The sequence below is a fragment of the Dromaius novaehollandiae genome, chromosome 4 (assembly GCF_036370855.1).
Source record: "Dromaius novaehollandiae isolate bDroNov1 chromosome 4, bDroNov1.hap1, whole genome shotgun sequence".
NCBI classification, from domain to species: Eukaryota; Metazoa; Chordata; class Aves; order Casuariiformes; family Dromaiidae; genus Dromaius; species Dromaius novaehollandiae.
Genome location: NC_088101.1, coordinates 46,422,122 through 46,442,664, shown reverse-complemented (window position 1 = coordinate 46,442,664; position 20,543 = coordinate 46,422,122). Strand labels below are relative to the sequence as shown.

Genomic DNA, 20,543 nt, shown 5'->3' with positions numbered 1-20,543 from the left:
TGGAAGTTCAGTAACTCGAAGAAACACTCACTGCTTCCAGCAGGAAAAGGATTTGTTTTCCATTTGATTAGTAAATGCAAGGATTTGCTTTCCATTTGATTAGTAAATGCTCGCCTAAAATTCCAAAGTCTACAAATCAAGGTAGTCACTCTTTTTCTTCCCTCATGAAATAACATCAGTAGCCTGAACCAGTTCTCATCCAGGCTGGCAGATAACACATGAATGAAAATCACAGTAATTATACATGCTAATGAAAATGAGAAAGATATCTCCATTTTTATTTACCTGATGCCAAACCAGTTAGTGTGACTACTAGCCATCCTGACCATGCATCATACAAACTTTTTGTCATCTCCCATGCTGACTCCTTCTTCTTGCTGTTAATCTGCAAAGACAAATCATAGTCTATGTTTGTATGTGTTCCTGTAATATGAATAGGAGGAAAAAAATAAACATGGGATACAAACTGGATGATGCAAGCTGTAGGCAAATATTCCCCATCTCTAAACTATAAGCATTCTTCCAGGATAACAGCTTTACAAAGGTAATTCAGCTTGGTTATTCAGACATGGAATAACTGACAGAGGACAGGGAAATTTGCTTGATTTAAAGAATTAAAAACCAGAAAATGCGTACTTCATATACTCTGTATGCTTTATAAAATAGGCATCTAAAAACATAACCATACAATTAGCAATTTTTCTTCTAAATCTTAAATGGTTTTTATTATGTTGATCCTAAAATAAATAACAAAAAGGTCATTTTTATGCAACAGGAATTAAATATATAATAAAAGAGCCAAGCTTGAAGTACACTATTCCACATAATTCAAATTAATAAATTTCTATTTCAAATATACATATTCAAATATATACAAATATTCATTTATGTTTAGACTTAAAAACACACGAGTGGACAACTGCGTAATACTTCTAGTCAACTGTTATCAATGATAAAACATTGTTCTGATAAAACATTCATTCTTATTTTAGTCTCATTTACTTTAGTTTCTGAGCTTAGCTGAAATTTGTGCATAATTTGTTTTACAATTAAGCCTTCACTATAAAACTGTATCCTATTCTTCTGATATTTTCATTACGTAAAGGGAGAAAGAAAGTATGTGCAACAAACAGGAAAAAACCAAGAAAACAGAATACTGGACAAGGAGATGTAGAAAAAGATACCTTCCCTAAAGCAAATATATTTATTTCATAATTTCTGTACATTCATTAGATTTTCTTCCCTTTTTTTTTTTTTAATAAAACCTTATGTTCTTCTACAGTAGCACGTCTTTCAAGAACAGCATAAACTAGAACTCATTCTTTTTTCTTTCTACATCTCTGATTAGGTAGCTAAATATTCTCCTATCATTCAGGACATACTTCTATATTTTACAGTAGTTCTATGACTATAAGCTCAGTGTAAATTGTCTGTTCTGACTTTTCCAGTCTCAAACTTTAAAATGAGGAACAGCCGTTAGTCGTGAGAAGATCACTTATCTCTAGGTGTGAGCTCTCTTGCCAGGATTTCGTCAGGCACGCCCGCTAAATATTAACCTATACATTTGCAGTATAAAGATGAACTTGTGTTAATTACTACTTATTAGAAATCAAATTATGAAACCAAGTATCATATGCAAAACGTCATCTTGTCAGAAAAACTATTCAGTCAAGGTACATGTGTTCGCAGATTCATTGCACAAGTAGCCCTTTCTCTGAAAAAAACCACCAGGGTAAAACTGTGGATTGATCTGTTTTCCTTTTTAAACCAGTGTAAGATTCTTGAACCACGGCAGATTAAATCAGTTTATACATCGTACATTTCCTTTCGAGAAGTTTATATTTGCTGTTTCAAAAGAAGGCAAAATAATAATAGCTACCCAGCTGACTATACCATGTTGCACACGAAGCCCTCCGCACAATCAATGCTGTAGTCTAATGCTTGAGAGTCAATTAACATTCACGTCTAAACTATTCCTTTTGGCCAGTTAAAAAAAATCTTAGGAGAACCCTATCTTCACATCTCTAAAGCTGGGTTTTTTAGGTAAATTAATGTGAGCATTCCAAAAATTTGGCAGTAAAGCTCTCAAATAGCATATTCCCTCCTAAAATGCTATTAAGCCTATAACATGAATGACAGTATCCAGTAGGTTACTGAATAACAGAGCTGAAGTCCAGTCCATGAAAGTACCCACAGCAGAACACACTGATAAAGGTGAATAGAGCCTGAACTTTAAAGGTCTTGTGAAGAAATCAATAGACAGAGGAAAAAAACAAGTTCTGTGATGGGAAAGTAGAAAAGATGATTCCCATACATATTGAGACTACTACATTTTTTTTTAATATACACACCAGCATAAGTGTATATATGCAGCAGGAATCTAGATGTATTTGTATCAGTATAAAAGAGACATATACCAGTGTTCATTTTTCTATGCAAAAAGTACCATAAACACTATTGCACTGCTCCAAACACATCTACACTGGAAGACAGCCTTAAATATATCTCTATTGCAAAAAAAGACAGTATTGTAAAAGCATCATTTTGAGGAAAGAAATTTATTCGCACTCCATTATATTGCTGTTTCCTTTCCAGATCGTAATACTGTCAAAAGAATGCAGATAGCAATGAAACAGTGCTTTTTTTTATAGCATTAGAGTAGTTCTAACTGATGTAAGTACTAACAAATTTTAAAGTATGCACATACTTATATGTTACTAGATCAGACCTTAATCCCAGTATCAACCAAAAAAAAATCTTCAGCTATTGTTATTTATCTCAAAGTACCCGTCTATGCCTTTCTCTGTCTTTGCACTTCTCTCGAACCCAGTCAATGGTATGGAAATCATCATATGTTCCTACTCCAGGAATTGGCTCATCCAGAAGGTCCAATAAATGTGTTGAACTGTTGATACTTCCTCCATTTGTCATTGTATAATGAGTTCCTGTGGCAGAGGAAAGATAGGAAACAAATTCTGTAATAAAATAACTAAGTATTCTAATGTTTATAACTTTATAGCACATAAAATTCTATGCAAGTAATTAAGACACTTCCCATAATATGCACATGTTGAAATGCATTGCTCAGTCAGATCCTAACAATGCCAACACTACTTGCAGTAACTATTACTGATCTTAAGTGTGTATCTATGCCTTTCGGCTTTGATGTTTTATGTTGTTTCAGTATTTTTCAACTTGCCCACCTTTCTTCCAAACTAAGATTATGCTCTATTAAGGTTAAAAATTAAAAAACAGAACAATCAACAATTTCACTCAGAAAATTTACAACTTACGTGTACCCCAGCAGTGTCCAAGGACTCTACAGCCCTACAACTTGCTGCACTAGCCACTGTAGTAACACTGTATGTACATCAGCATTTGAGTTTAAATAAGCAGCATGCTTTTGAAGTGAATCTCTCAGTTTTCCCTACTCTTCACTGTCTGGTCCACATTGCTGAGCACTCTAGGGCACAGAAGCTCAGTTCCCTCCAGATAAAGTTAAATCAAAAAATACATTCCAACTGCAAACAGGCATTCACTCCACAAAAACAGATTAGAGCGAGTCCAAAACAACAGCCCCTGAAATAATTATAGTATGACACTTGGTGCTTAGTACCAGTTGTTTCCCTCTACAGATTTATGAAGCCATGTTATTTGCTACTTTAGACATAGGATAATATGGGAAACTCCCTGCAGCAAAAAAAGAAAGTTTATTATTTTACGTGTGTCACATGGACTATGAATATCACCTTCGGCAGGTAAGCAATTCATTTAAGGCTCTCAATGCTGCATGCTAATGTTTTTTTTTCTGTCTTTTAGCTGTAGGTTAAATTTGTACATCACTGTACTTCATATTTCCACTGGTTAAATATAAATTAACATACTAGTCAAAATATGGTTCTGGGTGCAGACTCTTGAGAAACTTCAACAGAACACGGTGAAAAATAAGCAACTCTTGACACAAGTTGTACTTATAATTTACTTTATGAACTGCTATAGGAAAATTTGACTGTAAAAAAGCTGAATCGGATGATTAGACACTGTTCACAGCATCTCCATAAGTTGCCAGTTATTTCTAAATATTCATACCCTTGATTATCAATCTCTCCTACACGTGTAAACCAAACCTAAGAAGTGATATCAACAAAAGTTTATCAGCTCAGCTAAAAAGCAACAGTAAGCCATGCAAACACATTTATGTATTTTAAATCTCAGGTAGCTCGCAGAACACCCTTCAGTCATGAAAAGTCATAAATCCTGTACAAAGGAAAAGTCCTGTACTATTTTTTCACCACTAGCTAGCTCCTTCACAACCAGCTCACATAGCGACACCCACAACACTGTTGCTTTCAGTGATCAGAATAAGGAAGAAGAGCAAGAGGAGTATGGAAAATTTTCCCTCTGCACAAACGATGGAGAATGTTTTGTCTTCTGAAGCTTCCCAATGTCATCAATTCTGTAACATCCTGTTTTAGCAATTCCTGTGGTAAAGTAGTTTGTTTACTGTCCACAAGTATAATCTTCTTCTGGATGACTGCCAAAATATATAATGGTGGCATGGCCACCATTCCCCCCCACCAACTGCTTCTGCAGCAGTAATTGCCTCAAAGGAAACATTTATATTGAAGTAATATACACAATGATTTAAAGAGTGGTTACTGTTTCTTGTTTAACTAACAACAACATCATTTAGTCAATAGCATATGGCATACCACACTAAGCTCTACTCTTGAAGATTGCCATTGAGCCCAATATTTCTACGAGTTCAGACAGGCATTAGAACTCATTTCACTGGACTGACACCTGAATATCAGGCAGGTGTGTGTGTGGGGGGTGATTTTTATTTTACTTTTTATTGTAAACTCAGCTCCTTAGTGTTATCAGCAGCAGATTTCAACCCATCAAAAAGAAAAAAAAAGGTCAAAGGGTGTTACTGTAAACTCATTGCAAATGCTACAAATGCCACCCTCAACAGCCCCAACCCTCACAGATGCGGAGGGATTAAGATTTATACAAAGATAAAACGTGCTTTTGCCTTTAAACTTGGCAAGTCTGAGATTTATCAGAGGCTTGGTATTACCTTTGGATCAAAAGGTGTGTCTCAGCCATCTATAGCATGACAGATCCCATTTATGCTTGCTATATAACACACATTTTCTTAGGGATGAAAGACTACATACAAGAAAATAATAACAAAAAAGTCCTAGCAAGACAAAATGCAATCTAAAATTTTCAAATATACAAAACTATTCATTTTTGCATGTGACAACCTTACTTTGCTGTCTACATACAGCAAAGCTTAAAATGTACAGAAATGTGTGTGTGTGTGTGTGTGTGGGGGGGGGTTAACCTTGAAGTGAAAGCAGAGAATGCAAACACAAGAGACAAGTCCTCAACAATACCTAGAGCTTTCGCTAACACTACCATGATTGTCATTTCTTTTTTTAACACTGCTTTTTTCCAAGTCTCTGCCATACTAAATTCTCCCTCACGTATTTATCATAACTAAGCTCTGCAAACCTCCTACCAAACCTGTCCCTGGTCTCTTTTAAGGTAGCTGTAAAGAAGCGTTAACTATGCTTCCATTAATAAGAGACTAACAATAAAAAAAATTAAAACACATTTACTAATGGAAGCGAATGTGAAAACCTTGCTCTAGGATAGGGGATCCAACTCTCTTGCCATTTTCAATTCTAGTAATCAGAAAGGAAGTCCAAGAGACAGCTCTGACTAGCCAAAAGGGCAGATCTTGGGGGGGGGGGGGGGGGGCAGGAAGGATACCAACAAATTTCACGCTGCGATCATTAGTTTAGCTCTCAAAGCTAAAAGAACAACAAAATATATTATGAAAACGATGACTTTACATGAAAAGGGCTCATAATTTACATTTCACACACAGTCATTACATTATTAATTTTCCACAATGTTTAACTGGAATCAGTTTTCTGAACTTGGATGACCATGGTAGGACAAAAGCTTGCCTTTGCCCTGGAGCATGGCTTTATGCCCTGCTATATACGAAAGAATACCAAACTGTAAGGAGGATGCAGTCCTACGCCACACAAGGTAAAGGAGAGCGAAGAGTAGGAAAAGCATCATAAACAGTAACAGATCATACTATGCATATTAGAAGATGTTGAGAACTGGATTTTTTGCAGGGAGACCATCAGGGATAGCACTGCACACGGCATCAGACACTAAACAGAACTTGGAGCAGACTACAAAGATGATCATCACCAAAGAGTTTCGGATTAAAAAAAAATCCCTCTGAAACTGTCTCGGGTTCCTACATTGCCAGTGTCTGCTGGGTCAGCAGCACTGACAGCAGTGTACCATGTACTGGATACTGGAATATAAGTGTACGATGGGGAGGAGCCACAGAACAAGATGTGAAGCTGAAGAGGTGATTTCTTTGCATACAGAGCCCTCAAGAATGCCTTATGCTGCTGACTCGGTATTATCTTACACCAAACAGGAAACAGGTTGCAGTGATACCCTGCATTAGTGTGCAGTAGAAACACTGCCCTGGACAGGACCACGAAGTGAACAACCGTATATCTGATGTTCAATATGTAAGATATGCCAGGTATCCAGTCTGACAGCAATGACAGAGAATATCTTCCAGCTAGTACTGCGAGCTATATTGCACATAATTATTCTGAAGGAGGATTTAAAGAAATATACCAATACTTGATACTTCTCTAAACTTTTCACTTCCCTTTCTTCTCTTCCTTCTCTTGCATTTCACACCACAAGAAGCCCCTTGCAGCTATGAAGTCAGCGATTCCAATTGCATGATATATACATAGCATAGACCATATCACATTTGCAAGCGAATGCACATAAAATATACTGTTCTATCTCAAACTGAGCATGTAACAGCTTACTCTACTCCACTTTATGACAATAAGACATATTTCTCAGGACAGAATCACACAGTTAGGATGAGCTGATCTAACAGACTACCGCCACCCAAAGGGGAGGTCTTGCTCTCCATTTCTCGCTCTCACCCTTGATCATCCACTCCCACTCCCCGCCTTCGATTAGCTCTGCCACTCATCTGACTGCACAGTATACCAACCAAACACGCTAATCCAGCTAAGCAGACAAAACTGACAAACAAAAAAATTTTCTGCCATTTTACAGAACTGAAATCAAGCTATCGTGCTGTCAGACGAACAGAGTCAGCGCAAGAGCAGGAACGGACAGAAGAAAGAAGAGGAAGGGCAAACAAAATCTCCCCTTCCACAGCAACAAACCATCAGACTGGTTCTACTGAAATATATAAATGGGCTCTTGTTAAATTTTAATTATGTCCTTTTTCTGGAAGCAGTTCAGACACTTCTACATAAATATTAATATCCAATCAGTATACAGTAATACTCATTTCACAGAGCTCAAAATTCCCTGAGAAGGGTATGTTTAAAAACATTTCAGAGTTGCATACACTACAACAGACAAACAATGTCACTAATGGAGTCCACAGCAGAACAACAATAGGACCCAATTTCTCAAAGGTAACTTCTCTACCAGCTACATAATACTACCTCTTATAGCTAGAGTACCCTAGAGTTTGCTGCTGCTCATGCATCCCTTTTTCCAGGCAACGCACAACTACACAGTATTCCACTTAGCTGTTGTCCTTCTGGCTGGCAGCAGTGCAAACTGCTTCATTTGTGCTACTTCAAACAGTGTGAAAGGGGGTGGGCGGGGGGGAATGCACTTCTGTGACTAAAAACCAAGCTAATCAGTTTACACCAGAGGCTGGGATAAGCCCTCCCTGACACAACCATCCAAACCTGCTGAGTGCTAAAGTCGGCAGGAGCTGGAGCTCTCCAGAGGCCAGATACTAATCCAAGGCTTTGCTTCACCCATGTGTCCTTGGGTATTAGGTGGTAAGGGGAAGGGAGGCAGGGAAGCACCCTGAATGCAATGCACAGCATTAAGACCATTTACACTTTTAACAAGCAAGATCTGTATAAAGAAGATGTGTTAGTGCCTGAGCTTATTTTTGTGCCCCTATTCTGACCTCTAAATATGACACATCTAATGGAAAAAGGCAAGAAATAATTGTCAGTTTATTTCAATTTGTCTGTAACCACTCACAAAAATAGTCATTGAAGTGCTTCTGTCTTTACAGGGTAGAAGTAATTTTTAAATTTCAGAATCAGAAGCAAGCCATGCCATGTCAGAGCATATCATTCACTACTGCTGATGATCAATGATTTAAAGCCTTTGCAATCAAGTAATACTCTTCTCTTTACGTGTAGCTAAGAATTCAGCTTGTCTCTTTAGTTGGCTCTCCCGAACTATAAGGCTTACAAGCTTGAACTTACACAAGGCTTACATTGGCCTTCTCAGCATTACAAACAAAATTAATATAGAATGAAAGAAGCATATATATACACCAACTGAAAAATCAGCTAGCACATCTGATATGGTGGGAAACATGAAGACTCAGGACCCCTCCTCACCGTTTCTTCTGGCCAAAAATCTATGTTCAAAAATAACCCTCAAAAAAAGTAGGAGTTGATGGAGTAAACAGGTAATGAGGAGTAAATGAAAGTTGAATAGTAGTGCTGCAGAGTGAAACAAAGCCTTTTGAAGGGCTGCATCCTCTGAAAACAGATTGGAATCTGAGGACAAGGCAAATAAGAGGTCAAGCATTGCTCAATGCACATTGCATATAAAAGAAAGCATCAATAATTTTGGCTTTTTACTTTAGGTGGAAATACTTCTTTCTGCCCAGATGATGCAGCAAAAAAATGGCTTTATCATTACAGATGATTTTTTCTTGCAGTCTTAAAGTACATGGAAGACAGACTATAATATCATTTATTTAGCTATGTTTATAACCAATATGAACTTCAGGTATGTAAGTGAAGAATTAGGTGTGGTTCCCACACTACTAAATTTACAACTTAAACATAAGATGAATAGTGCACAGACTGTGAGGAAGGAGACGAGAAAAATAAAGGTGTGTATATAACTGAAGGAATAATTTGGCTTTGAACAAACAGTGACCAGGCTTTACCAACAGAGTCAGGACAATGGAAATTAAGATAATCAGATTTCTAAGCACTGCTGCTGTATGTACGTAAGAGGTATTTACTTATGTTTTGTTCTGGAGGGCAAAGACAGGATGCAACAGAAACAATAATAATCTTAACATTGTTATCCCAATCAGGTCCAACAAGAACATATTCCTGGTTAATTCATTAGCCTAATATCGCCTATACTAATATATCTCAAAATACTTTAAGTTTGAGAAGTACATGCCTAATATAGAACCTTATCAGTCATACAGCCCACCATGCAGGCAGATAATGTATAATTACCTAGAAATGACTGCAGCTATATGCCGTATTACTGTCTGTTCATCATAAAACTCAAATAAGTTAAACTCATAATAGAAAATCCTTATTCCCTTTTTATACCAGGAACCATAAAATGAAGTGCTGCAGAAATACAATGGCCTAAGAAAGCTAGGCAGATTCCCAACACGTACAGAGTTACATGTGGGGTGGCTCCAGGTAACGTGTTTTCTGTAAATGTTCACCATTCAAGGAACATTTATGGCTACAGTCACCTTGGTTGCAATTTCTGGCCTGAACCCTGAAGTGCAGCACAGCCTGTAATTAGTCTAAAAATGAGTTTTATTACTCTTCTTCCGCTACCAATAAATTTTTCAGGGTCGAACTACAGCTCTGAGCATGTGTACACATCTTTCAAACCATGTATTTCAAAGGTCACGATTTCAGTCTCTGATGGCTTTCGATTCATAACATGAGAGAAGCCCATAAGCAGAAATACAGCCTAAAACACAAAAGTAAAACTTTTACCACTTAGAGGATCTCAACTGGCTTAGTATGCATGTGACTCAAACTCTCCCTAAGATATTATTAAATATCCTCTGCCCCGCAGCTTCTTGTAAAAGGGGAATCTGTGAGGGGGAGTGAGGTTCCCCAATGTTAATATTAATAGTATAATGTAAGCAATATGAACTGCACCTACATGCCACGACGATTCGTCCTTCAAATATATACAGCAAATAAAACTGTGAGTTATTTTGCCTCAAAAAAAAATTGGTTTACTAAAAATAACTCATTGGTAAATCTGGTATGTCACAAAACTGAATGCTCTTTCCACACATACTTTTCACATCTCCTGGCTACCAACTCAGTCATAGATTATTAATGATACAGCATTTCATTAATTTCGGTTGAGGTCCCGTGCACGTAATAAATTCAAGTTGGCCACCACCCAGGGCTTGCTGAAGCTGAAGTTTTGCTACTGGCTTAGACAGCCTAGCCACTATATATGTTCTACTATCACTCATATTTCAAATTTAAAAAGAAAAAAAGAATGGTAAAATGAATGCTTATTTAAGACAAAAGAGGGAAAAGTCAGAGCCAGTGAATATATCTGTGGTTGGTTGGAAGGCAAGCGAGATACTGATATTTTGGAAATACCGGATGGGTCCAGCTAGCAAAAACGATGCAAAAATAAATCCAAGGCAAAGAACTGCACAATACAAATAATAACAATTTATTTACACAATATATTCCAGCGTATGATTTATTATATAACAAATTCTTCTGAAAATGCGTAATGTCAGCTACTTCTCATATACGCACAGTCCTAAATCAGAATTTAAAAGCCCCTGAAAAGGAGAAAAATACTCTTTTGATACCCAAGAAGACAGTAGAACTGAGCTACTCCTGTAGTTTTATTTCAGTGTATCAGAGAGGATAAGGAGGTCTGGAATTATGAGATTAGCAGTAGATAAAGATTAGTACCAGGACAGAGCAAATTAAAAGAAATACAGATAATATCTATACAATAACATCTGTATTTTTTTCTGAGATGAGTAATCAGCATTAAAAATAAATACAATTAATAAATATATGTTTTGAAATCTTTCTACTTGATGTTTTACCACTGTAAAATTTCAGTTCGTTCAGTCCATATTTGGACTGAACGAATTAAAATACCTTCCTAATGAAAACCACTAGGTCAGAATTTTAATAGTAATATAATACCTCATGTCTCATTTCATCAATTGTTAGTAAAGGTCAGTAATTAAAACTCAAAGACCCCAAGCGAGTTAAATAGTTGTTTCATCATTGCTGAGGTACAGCCACTTTGGGTGAGCTGCTGCAGTCAGCTAGTGCAACAAATGTTTTAATGTTACAAAGCAATTTTACAAGATATGGACATTACTCTGCAAGATAGAAAAAGTGTCAGTATGTGAATTCAGGGGAAGAAAGTTACACAGACTTTAACTATTAAGCTTGTTTTCTTTAAGTATGTTTATCCATTTTCTTCTAATCTGTTCTTACAATGCTCTGAAATCTATATAGGAAAAAAGCTTTGAGTACCCCTTTTCCAAATCCATAAATAATATAAAGAAATGTCAAGGAGTTACTTTAAATTTCTGGTTTAGTCTGCCAGCATTTTAGCCTTATTTTGATAGCTAGATGATGACAACATGGATTACTTTGGTACTGCAAGTCAGCAAATTCTGATGAAACCTGTGGCACAAACATTATGATCTGGAGACTCAATTTTCTTATGAGTCATATGCACTTGACAAATTAAGCTTTGCAAGAGAGAACGGTAATATTCAAAATGTTTTTTCTAAATCCAAGCTCCCTGTGTATCAGAATATAGCAAGTACAAGCCTTAATAGAATTCAATGAAACTGGGGAAAAAAAGAAGAAGGAAAAAAAAGTCAAGTCACATTTGGGAATTTTTTTGCTGGCTCCAAGTGATGTCGTCACAATATGAACAGCTAGTATAGCCCTAGACCGTTTTGCTTACATTATTTGCAGTATTTGTAAACTCTGTATTTAAAAGCAATACTCTGACATGCCAGGCACCATTTTGCACCGCAAGCATCTCCGCTTTTTGTGCTATATGATCAACTAAAACGGGGGGCCGATCCAACTTGAGTGTCTAACTATAATTTGTAAAGTTAGAAGGTAAAATAATGCTATTATATAGTTATCATCTTTAGGACTTTTTACAAATTACATTCTCCTATTTCTGGTAATCAAGATGTACAGCCAACTTCTTTTCCCACCCATCTGAAAAACCAAAACAATGAAAAAAAAATCTAAATCACATCTTGTAAATGTTCAAGAAAATACTATCCTCAATTTCTCAGAAGTCATTTTAAAATCTGACTTAGAAAACTAGCTTGCACCTGCTACACAATAATGATCTGAGCAGACAACACTGGGATCAAAAAGTAGTAGTATAAATCTAAAATTTGCTTCTCAAAATATTCTAAGCCATATTTTAACTTGACATTCTTAGGTAACGCTGATAAACACTGTAAGGATGAAAAAGACAACATCTAACCTGTTTATGTAAAGTACTAAAACACCGATAAAAATGCTAGATGAACATAAAAATGTGATCTAATGACTTATAGAAATAAAAGCTTGCAAGAAAAGATGAAAAAGTAACTTACAATGGCTTCATAGTGACTAGAAGGAAAAATCTACTCATTTTATGTAAATCAAATCTTTATTTTTAAACCACCTCCTCTCTAATGCCATCACCAGCAGCAGCCATAAATGTTGATAACTAATTTTAGGTTAGCCAACTTAAACAAAACTAAAGTGAGGAATTATCACATCTACTGTTCTTAAAAGAAGGTTTAACCTACCAAATCCAACAACAACAACAAAAAAGAGAGGCATATGCTCAGAATGTGAAGGCATAATCTTAATTTATTTCTACTATAACTACTCTCAATACAAACCCACATCTTTATATAACATATTCTGATTTAAGTTTATTGTAAGAAACAACTGGCGAGCTCAAAAGATGATTCTTAGGAACACTGAGACCAGTGGGGGTTTTTTGTTTTTAATCTGCTTCCTTGCAAGCAACAGTGTAAAGAACCTATCACAAAGCTCTGATTTCTTAAGAGCTCACCAATATTGCCTGAACTTAATATTACAATTGTATAGGGGTTTTTTTTCCTTTATATCTCAAAGATGTCAACAAAGAGTTGAGTCTAAAAACGCGTACGGAAACTTCAAAGCTAGATACAAACATTATTTCTAGCCAAGTCAGCAAAAGGTATGAAACAGCTTGCTTAAACTCTTGCCTGTTTGGTCATGGTCAGCCACAAGCACAATTTAGGTCTTTTGTGCAGGAGATGGTTTTATTTAAAAAAAGAAAAGACTGCCACATATCGAAGATGGAGTCACAAGCTGATGCGATCTGAAGCAGGACTAATCTGCCCACAGAGAAAACCACCGGAGACAGCACAAGAACCAGCTACAACTGAATCCTTTTCCTGCAAAGGGCATCAGGCTGGCAAACAAAGCGACGCAACCACGAAAGAGCCATTATATGGGCTTCGCATCCCAGAAGCTGCCCGACGCGCAGCGAGCAACTCCAGCCGAACAGAAGCGCGCGGTACCTCTTTTATGCAGCTCCCTGAGAGGGATGCAGTCTCCCCCGCCATCGTAGGGGGAGTACGGGTCCGCCGAGGCGTCCATGGAGGCGGCGAGGCCGGCGCACGTCCGCCGGTTCAGCGCCGCCGCGGCATCGCTTACACAACAACGGCGGCGGCGGCGAGGGCCGCTGCCATGTTGGCGCGGGAGCCGGGCTGCGCGCCGCCGCCTCGTGATGTCATCAAGAGGAACGAGTGCAGAGCGGTTGCTAGGGGCTACGCGGGCGCGCGCGGCCCCGCGGGAGGTTGGGGGGGGGGGGGGGGAGGCTGGCGCGCGCGGCCCCGCGGGGGCGTGCCCCGGGCGCGGGGCCGCTGAGGGCCTCCGGGGGCACCGGCAGCGCCTGGCGCAGCCGCAGCCGGCGGGGACACCGCCGCGACGCGAAAAAAGCGAACGCGTATTTCAGCGCTACAGAAATATAAGAAAAAGAGGAAAGTTCTCAGCCGCGCTGAGGGCCGCGGGAGGTGCGCGCGGAAGCGCACGAGCAAGGGCTGCAGCCCTGCCCCCGCGGCACGGCGGCTCTCCGCGCCCTGTGACTTGCACGTCGAAGGGAATCTGACGTTTGTCAAAGTCACAGCGACGAGCGTACGACCAGCACGAGAAGTTCGCTCACGAACGCTCAGCTGCCAGAGCTGTCGGCCTTGTTAACAAGCTAGCGGTGGGCTGACTGGCTCAGTTAAAAAGGCAAATCCGCATTTCAGGGCATAAAATTGAAGACAAAAACGGTATCCGCAACCACTTCATTCTGGAGCTAGCCCAGCAAAGGCTTTTAAACGGTCATAATCACATTTAATTTGGAAGGGACATAAATGATCAAAATTCATGCATTACCACGGAGGAAGAGACTATCTCCCCATCATTTTGTTTTCAAACATCAAAATTATTCACAAGTTGCTAAGAAAGAACAATGTAATTTGCTAAAAGCAGCAAACTGCTCTACTCCAAGCGCCCGTGGATTATCTTGCCCACTTTTGCTTCCACCCCCCACGTTCAAAAACTACTCATCTACAGAAGCACAGATAGACAATTATTATTTTAGTTTTCAAATACACCAGTTTCTCAAATAATTTTCTGAGTATGTCCTTAAGTTATTTCTTTTATATATCAATGCCAATGTTGCAGACTGTGTGCTATAAAATGATTTTGTTGGGTACAGAGGAAGACAAAGAAATACTAAATTATTTCACAGACATGTTAGTATCTTAAAAATATGGCTCCATTACAGCATTCAGAAAATACTGATACAAATTCTCTACATCTCTAAAGATATGAAAATGGAAAACAAAGGCGAATGAAGGAAGGAAAAACAAAGAGCCTTGTAGCAAACTACAGGAAAAGAAAAAGACCATCTTATCTCCAAAACAAAGACAACCTTGGAGCCACAGATGTTCAAATCCAAAATACCACTGTCTTCTGAGCTAAAAAGATCTCTGTTTGCTGTCATCTACACAAGGAAATGCTTTCTGATAAGAGGCCTCCTACAATCACCTTTTCAGCAAGAGCAATTGAACTCTCAAGTTTTTGAATGTCCAAAATTGGTCTGATTTTCAAAGCCACCATGCACTCTCACCATTCAGGTGTGCCTGTGAAAATCAAGCTAAGGATTTAATTTAACATCCCAACCAGTGAGACATCTCTAAATAAGCTCTCGCTCTCAAAACATACTGTCACAAGTGTCCTGTCCCACTCCCACTGATAGCACTGAGAAGAAACAGAAATAACATCTCCTGGCAGCACATAAACTGCCCAAAGTTCCCACAGAATAAGAGCCCATCTGAACTTTAAATTATCCACAGTACTTTGATTTAAGGGGAAGTGTGACAGAAATCCCTGAGTATTCTCAATTCTGTATTTCAACAGCACCTAGAAAGAATCTGTAATCTCATAATGAGGCTTTAAAGAAAAACTCCTTCACAGCAGGAAGAAATACGTCAAGAATTTTTGTAATCTGAAGAACGATTAGAGAATGAACTATTATCGTATTTATTTTATGCTTATTACAGGAGGCAACACTGTAAATCCAATTCTAAATTTCAGAAAATATGAAAAAAGGTCTTGAAGAACTTACGTAATACAGTCTATAAGATTGCTGCTAATTTAAGAGTTTGATAGGTTTCCATAGGCCTGGAATCTCTGAAAACCATCACAGCAAAGAAATGGTTAACTCACTCATTAATCTCGACTTCTTCACTGGACTAAGGCAGATGCAAAATTTCTGCTGAAAATTTTTAGAACTCAGATTGCTATCAAAAAGATAAAGTGCATAACTAGTTGGAGGGCGTCTCTGATGAACTTCAGGTATGCAGGAAAACCATGACAGAAAGTTTGCAATGTAGAATACATAAAAACTTCATGTTCACTACCTAAAATTTCGAGAGCCTACCCTGTATTAGATTTCAATAGCTCCTCCTAGGTTACTGCTTATAGACCAGCTGCCAAATAGTCCTTTCTTTGTATAGTCTTAAAAAGCAGAACAGTTCATTTTCCCTTCTCAATTACCAGCAGCTTGTGTGTTCTCATTGTTCATGGCCACCGCGCGTACTCCTTTCGCTGCCCCACAACACAACTACAACACAATGAAAGGGTTTTGGTTTGCTGCCCTCTCCTCCGCTTTCCTTTTTGTTTTTTTGTGAGAAAGATGCTATGCATGCTAACCTGACCTGACCTATGCCAGGCTTTTTTTTTTTTTTTAAACCCCTAAGGATCTATAACTTAATGTTTCCGAACTACTCTTGTTTCTGTCTGGTTTGAAATAGCGTCCAACTTTAACTCTGTCTGATAATTTTCAAGAGATTTCAAAAGATTATGTCAGTTATTTCTATTGTATAAGTCTTGCAAATTCCAAAATTGGAGTTAGTGAAATGGTGCATCTTGTTAAGCAGTAATTAGGAATGCTTGCCGTAAGGCTTTATCTTAGATTTAAGACATCCTTATTTTATACAACCAAGAACCTCTTAACATGGCTAATTTTTATATTTAGTACATAGAACAGTTCATAAGTAAACAGCAGGCTTATACAGTAACTTGTTTTCAAGGACATTTCATCAGAATAATTTATACACTAAAGGCCTGAATCCCAGAAATTCTCCATGCCCAAATAACTTTTGATAACAATGGAACTATTCAGATGTATAAAGGCACACGCTGTTGTTCACATCACTCAGATTCATATATCTTTGCAGAAAAGGGCCTTAAATACATTGTTCTGGAAATGTCACAATGTATTTGGCTGACACACCTTTAAAGTACACTGAGAATGAAGAAAGGTGCCTTAATCCTCCTCCACCTCTCTCTCTCTTTTTTTTTTTTTGGGGGGGGGGAAGAGGAGAAGAAATGCATTGAAGATAAAATACTTGAAAGTAAAAGGAGTCAGAGGTTAGACAAATCAGATAAAGACTGAAGGCAGGAAGACCAAAGGAAAAGTGTTTTGAAGTACCACAGGGACAGAACAAAACCAACGAGAGGAAGGGCAGTATCCCAAGCTGCAAGGGAGAGGCTTAATTCTGAAACACTCTTCCACCATTTCATATGTAAAAGCTAGGTTTAAATAAGAGAGCCAAACACTTTGTTCCACAGAACACACACACACACTCTCTCAGTTCCCTCAATTAGTTGGCTTACTCAGATCAGAGAATATATAATTTCATTGCACCAGATAATGAAAATTAAAATTTGGGCCTGTTATGAAATTCCAAATGTACAACTCGGGATGTTGAATAATCTCATTAAAGTAACAACAGATGCCAAAAACCTGTCAGATAATTACAAATGATGAACTGTGACTGATGCAAAAGATTTCAGTGACTCTTAACTGTCATTCTCTTTGGTATTATTATTCAAAACTAAAGCTTCTCCTGCGGCAGAGCTAAAAGATATTATTCTCTTCAAAATGCTACATAACGCAGCTCTCTCTCAAAAAAGCTACCATCTCCAACTGTTCTCCAAAGAATTTAACCCACATTCACCCTCAGTTGATGGCTGAATCTAGAAGCACCCACTTTCAACACAGTGCCTGAAGGATGCAATCTCTCAGAACCTGTGGTTTCCCATTCCCTTTCTTTCCATTCCCTTTCGTTACAGCATTGTTTTCTTGCCTTTTTTTCTGATCTCCTCTTCCATTTACCCTTTTCTCAATACAGGTGGACAAACTAATCCTAGTACTAATCCCACCACTAGTTTGACTCCTCTTACTTAACTCGTGTCTTGGTGTATTGATCTTGCAACCCCTTCAGTCTGACTGTCCACTCTGAATAAAGTCACGCAACTTTCTCGTACGGGTCACGCAAAGCAAGCGGTAGGATTGCTAAAGACAACAAAAGAAGAACAAACACCCCTTCTCCCAGTTCCAGTGCCCAGACCTCATCCGTGAAGAAATAACTCACACATACAATGATAGAAAAGGGGGAAAAAAATAAAACAACTCAGTCACGTGTAGCTTCCAATTAGAACACAGTAAAGAAATTTTTTCAAAGTTTTAAATTAGGGGAGTCCAAAACTTAATTCATTCAGGAATGAGCATTATAGAAAAGTCTTCTTATAACATATTCTATGGAGTACTTTTAGGCAGATGGGGTGTAAACAAAACAGGAGTTAAAAAAAAAAAAACAACAAAAAACCCATGCCCCAGTGGAACGTGCTTAACAGCAATACAGGCAGAAAGCTTTATTCTATTTGCATTTTATCATACAGATACAAGTTAGCTTCTTTTCTCAGCCTCACAGACAGGGTGTTTTTTGTTTTTTTGTTTTTTTAATAGTCATTTGTTCCCCTACAAAATTGCTACTTAATGCTGCTCACAATCATTTCATCCAGCAAAGAACATGCTATTCCAGGACCCAGCCTAATATGCTTGCTTCTTCACTGGCCAACCTCAAGCTCCTGAATTACACTTTTATAGTATTGTAGTAATTCTGATGGCTTCCTTTACTCACTGGCCAGACACGGAAGATGATAATTCAAGTCAAACCCAACTAGTAAACAGAATGTAGCAGAACAGGACGCAGAGCCACAAGCACGTTGTGCAATCGATTCCAACACTGGCTGACTTCCCTCCCCAGGGTAGCTGAACCTTCACTGCATATCACTGAAATAGGAGGAAAGGCTCCCCACTGTCAGGCAAAACTACAGGGCAGGAGAAGAAAGAAATAGACAGGCACATGGGAAATAATGAAAACATGGCGCAGCCTAACAGGCAAGACCAAAAGAGAAATACATCCCCCAAACAAACCAACCAACTCACCCAAGGCCCCAAGCACACTAAGCCTTCGGTCCCTAACGCCTGTTTTAACGTCCTAGCCCAAGAACTGCAGTCAAGACTGCTCCCTCTTACCACTTGTCTCTGAGGTTGTCCATTACACTTTTCTTGATCTATACCCAGGTGATACTGGAAGAAGGAAATGCTTGAGATCAGCTAGGAACACACCATCAGTTGTAAGGGTTTGGAGTTTATTTATTTATTTATTTATTTTAAATTGGGCAGCTTTAGTCCCCATTAAAAAAAAAAACCCACTTTTACTGTACTAATATTGCAAGGATTTCTAAAGAGCAGCAGAGCTATTGTCTGCATGCAGGAGAATGAGTTGTTTTCTCTGATTTGCCAAGAGCCTCTTAACCATTTCCTGCATTTTTTTCCTGTTCTTTTCTTACAGGGTAAGCTTTTATACAGAAAGCTTTGCTGAATTTCACCTATTTGCTTGAGTACGTGTCCTTTCCTCAGTCTCCCATCTGTTGAAACTGCAATCATATCTCAACACTGTTGAAACTGCAATCATATCTCAACAGTAAGAAAGAGGATTTGGCATCCTTACCAGGAAGTGATCCTGGCTCACTTAGCAGCTTCGTTGAAGTTCACTTCTCCCTCTTCTAGGACTAGCCTACACTGGGCTGCTAAGATCATTCTATTCATCTCTTAAACACATTTGTAAGGAAATAGCTTTTATCTGCTAGATTGCCCTTATTCTCACTTTAGGGCTTTTTATTTTTGGCCAGAATTTCCAACTTCCTGTTCGAAGTATGTGCAGGGGGTAACTTAGAGCACCAGAATCTAGACATACCATAGAGTTTACTTTCTGCCTTCAAGAACATTATATCTTCGACATATATGGAAGCTGCATGAACAGAGACACGGTGCCAACAGCAATTTTGAATTTTGTTAGTATGTAATAATACACTATTCTAACACTACATATTTGATTCTAGGGAAGTATGGGCTCAGTACTCAGTAGCAGTCAGAATAAAATGCATCCAGTGCTGGAAACTATTACAGAAGAGAAGGAAAGCATGCTATTGTACTTCCATGCCAGAACCATATCTCAAATGCCGTGTCAAGATCTGATCCCTCCTCTCAAGCTCAAAAATAAATAACTGTATCTATGAAGAGGCTCAGAAAGGGGCAGTAAAAATGATCCAAAGCATGAGATGGCTGCCAGGTCCAAGTGAGCAAACCAGAACTCCTTAATCTGGAAAAGAGAAGTTTGGTAAAGTCATAAGTAGCAGCAGAAATCATTTTTCACCATCTGTTCCCATAGAAGACCTACGGGACAGCAGATGAAGACAGCAGGTCTCTTACAAGAGTTACTGTTTTATAGGATCAAGACCACTGCAAAGGAAAAAGGCAAGGACAATAAACTTTTCCTAAGGAGCCTATGTTGTATACGGATACAGCAGAACATAAGCTATAAATAGTTTAATACCTCACACTGGTGATTAATACACCTACTCATCGATCTGCTCAAATTAAACAAAACACTGCCCTAATACAGTTCCCTTTGGTGAGAGACACAGGATTTTAACAGATGACTCTTCCCTCTCTCCTTTTAAAAGTGGGAGGCAGACTACCACCTTTTATAGTGATAGTACTATGCTACTTATGTGTTAATCCTCATTAGTTTCTACATGCACATAACCAATGCATGACAGGCCTTATCAAAATACGCGTATTTGGCAAGACAGTCAAGTCATCCTAGTTTCAGGTCACCCTGCCCTAGTTTCATATCAACAGTAGTTTCATTTCAATAAGCTAATATTACCCCCTAAAAACCCATATATCTGCCAAAAGATTCTCCATAGCTG

General features: G+C 38.4%; 1 protein-coding gene across 4 annotated transcripts in view; it reads right to left on the bottom strand.

The window, feature by feature from the left end:
* CLCN3 (chloride voltage-gated channel 3) overlaps positions 1–20,543 on the bottom strand; it is a 65,817-nt gene that overhangs the window by 22,680 nt on the left and 22,594 nt on the right. For 2 of the 4 annotated variants that reach the window (XM_026122892.2, XM_026122894.2), the window contains exons 1-3: positions 13,442–13,682; positions 2,788–2,945; positions 286–385 (exon numbers count right to left, since the gene is read on the bottom strand). In XM_026122892.2, the coding sequence (XP_025978677.1) occupies positions 286–385; positions 2,788–2,945; positions 13,442–13,520 (337 nt within the window). In that variant the 5' untranslated portion in view covers positions 13,521–13,682. Of the gene's footprint in view, positions 1–285; positions 386–2,787; positions 2,946–13,441; positions 13,683–20,543 lie in introns of those variants that run through there. The other 2 variants (XM_026122891.2, XM_026122893.2) reach the window with 1 other exon arrangement.